Raw genomic sequence first — 11,261 nt, 5'->3', positions numbered from 1 at the left:
TGAACAGTTGCTAAATGAATGGTTGTAAACTGAGGACTTCCTCTGCTAGCAAGCTCACTGGGTAGATTTAGCTATCAAGCAGTGGCACCTGCAGCGTGAACACCAGAAATAAAAGGATATGGGGGGGGAACCCACAAAATCAAGAGTTTGATATTTCAATTACGTTTTAATTGAGTCTTTCTGTGTATAGTACATTGGCTTCTGAGAGCCAGATTAAAACTATTCACTTGTCCTCTGTTGGTTTTGTATGGATTTTAAATACTAGTTCTAGAAATATTGATCAGTTATTGAATAAAATACGCAGGTTCTCATTTTTCCTCAATAAAAGTTGAATTCCCCCAACCTCATTTGAGGAAAAGATAGACCATTCATGACTCTGTAATGATAATGTATGGCAAGGTAATCTGATTGCAATAGAAGTTGAAAATACGAGGAATTGTAAGGATTTGATTGGAAGAAATTAGTCACAAATACAGTATTTTAATTGGAACAAAATTACAGTATTTATACTGGTATCTCACTTCCACAGTGGTTGTAAAATCAGAAACCAGACTTGGTATCAACATATTTTCCTAATCTTTCAACAAATACAAGTTTTCTTCAAAGTCAAATTACTTTGGAATCAGTTCACTCATTTAACTGCCATTCTAAAATACGCAGTGCTGCAAATTGTTACTCAATGGAACAACAACATTCATTGAATGTTTCTTGGTGGAAAGGGTTTTTCACAAGCCTCCGTATAAATATAAAAAGGAAAAGTGTAGTTACAAGGATGTAATAACTCCCAACTTTTTAAATCTGATACAGAATTTTTGTTCACTAAAGAACTGCACTCAGAAATGAGAACACATACCCAGAAAAAGGAATACTGTATGCTTTATATTCTTTAGATACTAATTTAAAAGCAGAGTATGCTGAAGATTGATAAAATAATTCACTTTGTAAAAGTCGGGTGAACATAACAAATAAACATTTAGAATACCCCAATTCTACTTGATTGGTACACATTTCAGATTGGTACACATTTCGAACGGAACACAGAATTCACAGAATTCATTAAGTAAATAGTTTACTCAGTAGAATGCTTAATTAAAAGGGGCAGCAGCAGAAGCTGAAAAAGCAGTTCAGCCCAATTCTAACCAAAATTTGATCACTTCTATATTTACTTATATATAGTGTTATTGCTTGGATCAGGTCCCATCTAGATTGAAACACTGGCTCCAGAAATGGCTTTGGAACAGCTCCATTTACTTTATTAACTGTACAGTAAGATTACTCTTCACTGGGAATTTGCTAACCACTTGCATCAGAAATAGTCAGGTTAAATATTGGAATTTAACCTCTGTGTATGTGCATGTTTGTGTGCACATACAACCATACATACACAAGTTTTATACTCAGTGACCTGCCCTTCAAGGGTCCAGCTACTTCTTAAGTACTTGACTATTGCAATAATAGTCGATCCAGATGACATCAATATTTCAATTTGCTCCTAAGGCATAAATGGAGGTATGGAGGAATACAAAACCAACTTCTTCATAAACAAATAAACACTGAAGACTTGCACTGCATCAGCAAAACTTTCATACGTTTAAAATGTAGTGCATTTTTTTTTCTTGGTTGAAATCGTAACTTAATATAAACAGTACTTCAATGAATATCTGAATCATCCAAACCTTTTGTCACAACATTTCCTCATGCAGTCATCTACATTAAGAGATGGAAGCTCACTTTTGCCCCCTCTGTATGAAATTTTGCTCGAGGCCATTTTTTCTACATATTTAAAATCAATTGCAATTGCCATCTACATTCCAATTAACTAGGTATTATGCTAGATTGCATGAAGTCACTGCATAAATCTAGAAGTGGCCAATGAATTCCATGATTCAGAATTTTGTGACAGTCATATTTTAGTTTTTATAAATATATCAATAATTACACTGGTCCACAAGAAAGCCTTGAAAATGAAAGTAGCTAAATTTTACCAGAATTGGGTCACTAATAAAGAAAAATTAAGTCCTGAGTATTAATTGGCTCCTGTTTCCAAGATATGCCTTCAAGTCAAAATTGCATCAAAATAATTCAAAATTACGAGAGGGATGTGAGATTATGCACAACTTTTCTACGAAATGTAATATAGCAATAAGAATGGTGCCACACCAATCATCATAAATTTAATCTTTTTATCGATACCAGTAACATAACTTCCCATTCATTTATTGTTTCTTTCATGTAACATTTTCATACTTTTTCACTCTGCAAGAGGTTCCACTGTTGTAATCTGGAGCCCAAAAGCTCTGCCTTACTCTTAGGCAATTCCAAATCCCTGACCAGGTCATTTAATTCACTCTGTGAAATTACATGTGGTTCAGGAAGAACATATGGTGGGCTAAAGTTTGGGTCCACTGACACAGACGGCCCTGGATCAGCTGCATCCTGCTTATCATCTTTTATCATCATCTGAGTTTAGAGAGTAGGAGTCTGGTGAATCTGGAATTGGCAAATCCTCACCATGGAGAACAGAACGTAGTGTGCATGGGATGTATGGATATTCCAGGGTCCACTTCTTCTTTCTTGAGATCCCTTTTACAACTGGGGGAACCATGCAAAAATAGCAGTTGCTATGATTGGTGGGTTCCCTCCACAACATTGGGACAGCGAAAGGCATGGACTGTTTCTTCTTGTTTAGCCAATGATGCAGGTAAGCTGCACGTGTAATGCAACAATAATGAGGGGCCCAATACTTGTCCTGATCCCCTATTTGGCATCCAAAATACAGGTGATATGCCTTTTTTTACCACTGCCATCACACTGCATTTTTGAGATGCAAATGTAACCTCACCACAACTGCAGCAGCAGATATCTGCATTGTTTAGAGTTTTGAGGCATCTTGGCTTCTGAGGGAAAATATCACGCAACTGTTCCTTGGACATGTTAGGCAATGACACTTTCACAAGCCTTTACCTTTACCACCTGTTTCCTAATTCATCTAATCAAAATATGTAAGAATTAACACATTTTATCTCAAGGTCGATAATTTCCCCAAATCTGTAGACCAGTGTTATATTATTGAGATGCTACTGTATAGGTAAAGCCCAAATGGAAGGTAAGATGCACATTTTTTGGATAACATAGAACCCATATAAGAATCTGTCCCACAACGATTTTTCCCTTTGGCATTTTTTTCTCTGATGTTTAGAATTACAGTTCACTGGAACATTACCAGACCAAGAAAGGAACATACTAACAACAGAAGACGGTGATTTTTTTAACCTATTTTACCTAGCAGTAAGCATGTTATCCAATTCAAATTGGATATTTTAAAGTGTGATTGGTATAAAAAAACCCAGTGTTACACATTTACCTTGTAAGTCTTTAACTATTCCTCCAAATATCTAGAAATGCAGATTTTTTATTAGACTTTATTATCATTATCATATGTATGTAAAGAGTGTTCAGTATCCCAGAGTCATTGCACTGATAAGACTTCTAAATTAAATATATGAATTATTCAGATTTCTTCAGGGATTTTGGCACAATCACCAAGTTCTGTATAATAAGATCCCTGAGAACTGATTAAATTAGTAGTATTTCCTCTCAACTGATACAGCTAGGCTTAAGGGTTCAAACCCATAGGAAAAGTTCAAGCCAGTTTCTTCTTATTCTCAGCATTCTGTACAGCGATCATGAAATCCAGAATAAGTTTTGCTGTTTTTTTGGGTCGTTCCATGATTATATTGTGCCCGCAATTTTCCAGAATATGTACTTGGGCATCAGGGATTGATTTTGCTAAAATGTCTGCTCCTGAAACATCGAGCACCTAGGGAGAAAAAAATAAACCAAGAAAAAATTACCTCCATGCTGGCCATTCCTGAATTCAGCAAGATATTCCGAGCTGCTTCAGCACCAAATTTGGCTCACAAAGGAACCAATTTGCACAAGGAAACAACTAGGACAAGAAACGTAAAAAAAACAAAACCAAAGGTCACAATTTTCACACTTCTTTTCATAAATGGAATTCCATAAAGGAGAATATTTGTAGCTCAAGGATGAAATGAAGGGTCCTTGGTGCTCTCTGAGTTGGTGGTTTTCTTGCAGATGTTTCATTACCCAAACTAGATAACATCATCAGGGCTAGCCTAGCACTGATGTTTTCCTACTGTGGATAATGAAATGTCTGCAAGAAAATCACCAAGCTCAGAGAGCACCAAGGACCCCTCATAAAATGAACTGTTGCTTTATCATGGCGACAATTGATATATAAAGTATCTCATTCCCATTCCTCAGAAACACCATAGGCTGTTGGAGATTGTCCATGCTTATTACAGTTTGAGACGATTGGCAGAAGAAACACATGGGCTCCAAACGAGAGCAGAGATTTTGAAGAAAGGCTGCTGGAGACTATGACTGTGTACTATTATATACTTAGACCCATTTTCATTCAGGCTCATCCAGCTCTTTCCTCTGTTTCCTTCACATGAAATTATTTCCTACTTTTTCCCCCCTCTCATTTCCTTCCCAAAGCCACATTTGTTAGCTATTCTCTCTCCTTTAGTAACTCTAATGCTGTAATATAATCCTCATTGTTAACAAGAGCCCAATTTTTTTTTCTGAGGAAATGCTATGTGGAGAAACTAACGTGGCCTGCCTTCTGCTTACATGATCACTTGGAAACAATATCTGCTCTTGGAAGACAGCAAGCTCTTCTGGGAAACTGCTGATCTGGAGCAGACAAGGTTCCCTACACACACACACACACACACACACACACACACACACACACACACACACACACACACAAACGTTCTCACTAGCAGGAAAACAAAATTCAAAAGACTAAGATGGAGGGAAGGAAGGGTGATATGATGTGTACTTTGATGGTTACTAGATTGTTCAGAGAATGATGAGAGGGAGGCGGCAGGCTGGGTTTCAGATGTTTATTTAGCTTCAGCTCCGGACAGCTGACAAGCGGAGAAAACCCTCTTGATATAGAGAACTGTCAAACATTTTAAACAATCAGGGAACCGTATTCTCCCGCCGCTAGGGCGGCGACCAATGACCTACCGGCAGCTTGACAGCTCCCGGGTGGCTGCGCTTGCGTGGCTAGTTGGGGAATCCGCCAGCTGACTGGCCAACTGGCTGGTGGACCTGTTTGGGAACCGGCGTTCTGACTTCTCGATGGTTGTCAGCTGGATCGGTCCTGGCGCATGCGTAAATGCTCCCGGCAGCCCTTTTGACAGCTGTCACTGTCAACGGCTGCCTGCTGGCTCGTGCGCATGCGTGACTTCTTCCGGCAGCCTTTTGACAGCTGTCAACTGTCAACGGCTGCCGCGTTTAGGGATTCCCCGGTTAGGTCTGACGGCTTCCTGGAGTTTGAGGTTAACCCTGAGTATCGGTATGTAACAGTTACAGTAGGGGTATGGTGTGTTTTTAATCAGCATGTATGTTGGGTTACCCTTAATATACCAGTTATATTTGATGCTTTGTCAGGTATTTTTTTTCTTTTTAATCTGTAAAGCCATGCACAATTGTTTTGGGGTATGGCAGCACAGAAATGTGAAAATGTGGCAAATAATATCCTGGAAAAGGGGAGAGAAACTGCAAACTTATGCATTTTCATGCCACGAATTTCATGAACTCCAATCTGAAGTCGTGGAGCCAGGCTATATAATTGCAAAACTGCAACCTCTTCTAAGGTAAAATGGATTGCAACATGTAATATCATACAACTGGGACATGCATTATGTTTTTCACAAGTGAACAAGACAACATTATACTAAAGAACAGGTTAGTACAGACTGGTCTAGAGAAAAGCTGACATACCTGATCTTGCTTTCCCCAGATAATCTGTGTTGCAGCCTTGATCTTGCTCATGTTATCATAAAGGCAGGTCACTGACTTTTCATCTATTAGATCTAAAAACACTTTACAGAAGAGAAAAAGAAGTGATGGGGAGGGAAGCAAATCAGTCCACCCAAAGCAACGAGGCATTCCAATTATGATGAAACACACTTCAAGATTTTCACCCAGAAAGAAAATAATGGCAACAGACTGTTGTCAATGAGGCAACAGAAGCAAGGAAAATAATTACTGAGGTTAGCAGGAGGAGAGACTGCACAGGCAGGGAGACACAAAAGCTTTTTCAGACAATTTGCTGGCTGGCTTCACAAGGCATACTTAACAAGGTCAGCTGAGGAAACAACAGTGCCAGGGCGAAGAGGGTCCCACAGCATATGATTTGATGCACTGGGCAATTCCAGAGAAGTTGCTAATTCGGGAACCAGGCTAAGAGGGTTAGGGAACAAGCCCAGCCATTCATTCACTGATTAATTCTGGTGCAGCAAAATTACATTTCCTTGGAAAACAAACACAGATGGAACATTTTTTTTTGCCTGTGGTTACAACCCAAACTGTTGTTCCCATGGCCCTTTCTCCATCTTCTCAGTCTCAGGTATTCACCCTTAGCTGCACATCATGCATTTCTATACCAATCAGAAAGCAAGGGGGAGGAATTGAAATGGCATGTAAAAAGACTCTGCATCATTTACAATTTCTATCCCCAAAATTAGAAATTCACTCAAAGCTAGAACCAAGTCTCAGAAAGGAAGCAGACAAGTAATTTGTTAGCAGAGGCTTCAGAAATCAAATGTACTAAAACACCCACTTCAGACTTCTTCTGCTCAGCTCCCCAAAGCTAAAGGCCTCTGTTTGGCTATTGTTTTGTTATGCAGCTTCCATCCAACGTTACTGGATTCTAATCCTTTAAATATTTTTAAAAATTCCTTTTTTAAAAAACCCTAAAATAGTTTATAAATTAAACTGTTTTAATTTTTGTCAATATTGGTCATAGCACGATCTACCACACAGGGTTGTTGCTGCAGGGGAAAAAAAATAGCACTATGTATGCCACCTTGATTTCATGTACAAAAAATAGAATATAAGCCAAATAACACTTAACCTTGTTTTGGCACTGTTTCATTAATGAAAAACAAGCAAAAATTTTCTTTCTGGATAAAGATTGATAAGTAAATGGTCCAGGTGTCCTCAGGCAGCAGCAGCAGCAGAATCTGATGAATTCATCAAAATGACAAAATGCAAATCCAGCCCATTATGTCATGTACAAAAGGGACGGAGCAATTTTCCCTTCTGGAACCCCTCTGTAGATGCTGCTGTTTTCAGTTCAAATCCAAGAGAAAATTAGTGCAAGGCACTTACATTTTCTGTAAAAATCATTATGTGGGATCCGAACGTCAACAAGGCCCTGCAGGATCTATGAATATATAAAGATGTATTACAAAAATAAAGTTAGGGCACACCATTCCCACTTTAAAAAAAAGCTCGTTATTCATTTATTCATTTCTCAGAGTTTGCTGGAAATGGCAATCACTCTCGAACACTCCAATTTGCCTTCCCTGTGGTAAATAACTAAATTAAGATATAAACTATTTAGAGACTTATAACAACAAAAGCCTGAGGCAGAAAAATGTGGAAAATAGAGGCCTACGTATTACTAGAGAAAATTTAACTAAGAGTTTCACATGCCTGGTAATTAAAAAATGAAAATGTATCTTCCACGAAGGAAAACTAGAAAAACAGCTAGGAACAAGAAAAGCAAATCAAGGCTACATCCATTTAAAAAAAAATCATCCTTTCATCTTGATTTAATATATTTTTATATAATTTGTGGATCTTGCATAACTCATGTATGCATGCCCTTATAGTGCCCCAACTTTTAAATGTTTGCATAGTTCCATTTCTTTTATTTTTATTCTTTTTTCTTTTTAAAAATTATCCCTCCAACATAGCACATAGCAGTACTTTTCTCTCTAATACCTGTATGGCTTCTAAATGTTCAGGACATTAGAATCAGTTAGAAGAAAAACGAAATGCCTCTCATAAGTTGCCAAAGGTAGCTTGCAAACTTAGTTCCTGGAATTTCTAGTTAGAATTGGCAAAGGCTTTCCCGTGTGAGCTGTGAAGAAACATTGGCAATTTTTAAATGGAGTCTGTCTCCATTTAAAGCAGCTTCCTATAACCTTCATTCGGTTCCTCATATGTGTTATTATCCAAAGAGGAGCAGCCAAAGCTTTTAATATCTTTTGCCAACCTTTGCCTTACAGTTTAATGACGAAAATTCCATCACTTCTCATGGAATTTGATATCGTAGCTGAAAGTTCCAGAACTAGAAATCTGAATAGAAGGGTCACAAAGGCATGCTATTCCAAGCCTGATGACACAGAAATCATACAATAAACTCTCAAAGGAATTCACTGGATATTGCTGAAGTAAGTGACAAAAACAGGGTTACAAGTGGTCCTCAGGTTATGTACATTCATTCAGCAACCATTCAATGTTACAGTGGTGCTGAAAAAAAGGTAATCCATGAAATTCCAGCCACCATAGCAACCCCACAGCCACAGGATCACAATCTACATACTCAGTAGTCAACTCACTACTACAGCATTGCAGTGAGCTATGGTCACGTGACTGTGATTGCCAACTTTCCCAGCATCAATGAGGAAGCTGGCAGGAAGTTGTAAGTTGCGATCGTGTGAGGTCTTTAATGAACCGGATGGTCCTCATTTAATGATGGGAATTTCTTGTTACTAGACATAAATAGCCACAACTTTAGTCTTAAGTTCAAAAATATAAGCTTTCTTTCATATTACAAAATAATTCAATGCCCTTTGCAACTTCTAATCAATGTCATATTGAGATGTTGTTTTTTTAATTGTTTGTACACTGAGTTTTTATTTTTGTAAGTTGCCCAGAGTCACTGAGTAGGCAGCCATACAAATTTTCTTAAATAAATAAATAAGCAAGTCTATGTTCGTACATACAGTCAGGTCCAGAAATATTGGGACATCGACACAATTCTAACATCTTTGGTTCTATACACCACCACAATGGATTTGGAATGAAACAAACACAATGTGCTTTAACTGCAGACTGTCAGCTTTAATGTGAGGGTATTTACATCCAACTCGGGTGAACAATGTAGGAATTACAACAGTTTGCATCTGTGCCTCCCACTTGGTAAGGGACCAATAGTAATGGGACAATTGGCTTCTCAGCTGTTCCATGGCCAGGTGTGTGATATTCCCTCATTACCCCAATTACAATGTGCAGATAAAAGGCCCAGAGTTCATTTCAAGTGTGCTATTTGCATTTGGAATCTGTTGCTGTCAACTCTCAAGATGAGATCCAAAGAGCTGTCACTATCAATGAAGCAAGCCATCATTAGGCTGAAGAAACAAAACAAACCCATCAGAGAGATAGCAAGAACATTAGGCGTGGCCAAAACAACTGTTTGGAACATTCTCAAAAAGAAGGAACGCACCGGTGAGCTCAGCAACACCAAAAGACCCGGGAGACCACGGAAAACAACTATGGTGGATGACCGAAGAATTCTTTCCCTGGTGAAGAAAACACCCTTCACAACAGTTGGCCAGATCAAGAACACTCTCCAGGAGGTAGGTGTATGTGTGTCAAAGTCAACAATCAAGAGAAGACTTCACCAGACTGAATACAGAGGGTTCACCACAAAATGTAAACCATTGGTGAGCCTCAAAAACAGAAAGGCCAGATTAGAGTTTGCCAAACAACATCTAAAAAGGCCTTCACAGTTCTGGAACAATATCCTATGGACAGATGAGACCAAGATCAACTTGTACCAGAGTGATGGGAAGAGAAGAGTATGGAGAAAGAAAGGAACTGCTCATGATCCTAAGCATACCACCTCATCAGTGAAGCGTGGTGGTAGTGTCATGGCGTGGGCATGTATGGCTGTCAATGGAACTGGTTCTCTTGTATCTATTGATGATGTGACTGCTGACAAAAGCAGCAGGATGAAGTCTGACGTGTTTCGGGCAATATTATCTGCTCACATTCAGCCAAATGCTGCAGAACGCATTGGACGGCGCTTCACAGTGCAGATGGACAATGACCCAAAGCATACTGCAAAAGCAACCAAAGAGTTTATGAAGGGACAGAAGTGGAATGTTATGCAATGGCCAAGTCAATCACCTGACCTGAATCCCATTGAGCATGCATTTCACTTGCTGAAGACAAAACTGAAGGGAAAATGCCCCAAGAACAAGCAGGAACTGAAGATAGTTGCAGTAGATGCCTGGCACAGCATCACCAGGGATGAAACCCAGCGTCTGGTGATGTCTATGCGTTCCAGACTTCAGGCTGTGATTGTCTGCAAAGGATTTGCAACCAAGTATTAAAAAGGGAAAGTTTGATTTATGATTATTATTCTGTCCCATTGCTATTGGTCCCTTACCAAGTGGGAGGCACAGATGCCAACTGTTGTAATTCCTACACCGTTCACCTGAGTTGGATGTAAATACTCTCACATTAAAGCTGACAGTCTGCAGTTAAAGCACATTGTGTTTGTTTCATTCCAAATCCATTGTGGTGGTTTATAGAGCCAAAGATGTTAGAATTGTGTCGATGTCCCAATATCTCTGGACCTGACTGTATATGGATACACTTAACATGGATATAAATTTGCTATTTGAAAGGTTTAATTTACTTTAATCTCAGGGTTAACAGTTTTCAGATCCCACTGCACTTAACTTTCATTGGTCTCTACATTGTATTATTTGTAGTCAACAATAAAACAACTAATTTGAGGGGAAATTCTACTTAAAAATATTTTCCTATGATGCCACTTGCTTACCTGATGGGGCACCTTGAAGCGAATGTAAGAGCACAATTTTAGCATGTCTTCCATTTCTTCCGGAGTGGATGGAACCAAAGGAATCTTATCAAAGCAGCCATTCTTCCTCAACTCCTTCACCTGTTCTGAAAAATTGTTTTCTGGGGGCTGTGGAATACCTGTAATGAGAGGAGAAGAAGCATTGCGTGCTAAGATCACAAAGCAGTAGATTTTCTCAATAACCCTGCCAGAGAAAATTTTATTTAAAGAAAATAAAAGCTGGGGAAAATGAAGAAAGGGAAGTGGTAACAAGACCTGGCCTAAGGATTTAGTTGGCAATTCAGTTAAGTGCATGGAATTACAAATTCAATTAAAAATATGAATTTTGTTGAATTCAGTGAGCATTTATGAAGCATCTTCTGCTCTAAATTGTACAGTAGAATAATTCTCATTCTAGCACATCTGGAGGGCATCAAACTTGGAAATAAAAATCTAGAATGATTCAACTGTGTCCATTTCCACTAACCAATGACTGCCCTTGGAAGAGAGATGTGCCCCAAAATGTTTAATTTTCTGATGTCAGATCATAGCAAAT

General features: G+C 38.7%; 1 protein-coding gene across 3 annotated transcripts in view; it reads right to left on the bottom strand.

Moving 5' to 3' along the window:
• Positions 1-486: 486 nt before the first annotated feature.
• ABHD6 (abhydrolase domain containing 6, acylglycerol lipase) overlaps positions 487-11,261 on the bottom strand; it is a 32,646-nt gene continuing 21,871 nt past the window's right edge. For all 3 annotated transcript variants that reach the window (XM_081316847.1, XM_081316848.1, XM_081316849.1), the window contains exons 6-9: positions 10,688-10,845; positions 7,216-7,270; positions 5,824-5,924; positions 487-3,820 (exon numbers count right to left, since the gene is read on the bottom strand). In XM_081316847.1, coding sequence (XP_081172973.1) covers positions 3,644-3,820; positions 5,824-5,924; positions 7,216-7,270; positions 10,688-10,845 — 491 coding nt within the window. In that variant the 3' untranslated portion in view covers positions 487-3,643. The remainder of the gene's footprint in view (positions 3,821-5,823; positions 5,925-7,215; positions 7,271-10,687; positions 10,846-11,261) is intronic.

The sequence above is a fragment of the Vipera berus genome (assembly GCF_964194415.1).
Source record: "Vipera berus genome assembly, chromosome: 2".
Lineage (NCBI taxonomy): Eukaryota > Metazoa > Chordata > Lepidosauria > Squamata > Viperidae > Vipera > Vipera berus.
Note: the sequence above shows the minus strand (reverse complement) of the source record. Positions and strands in the feature narration are given on the sequence as shown.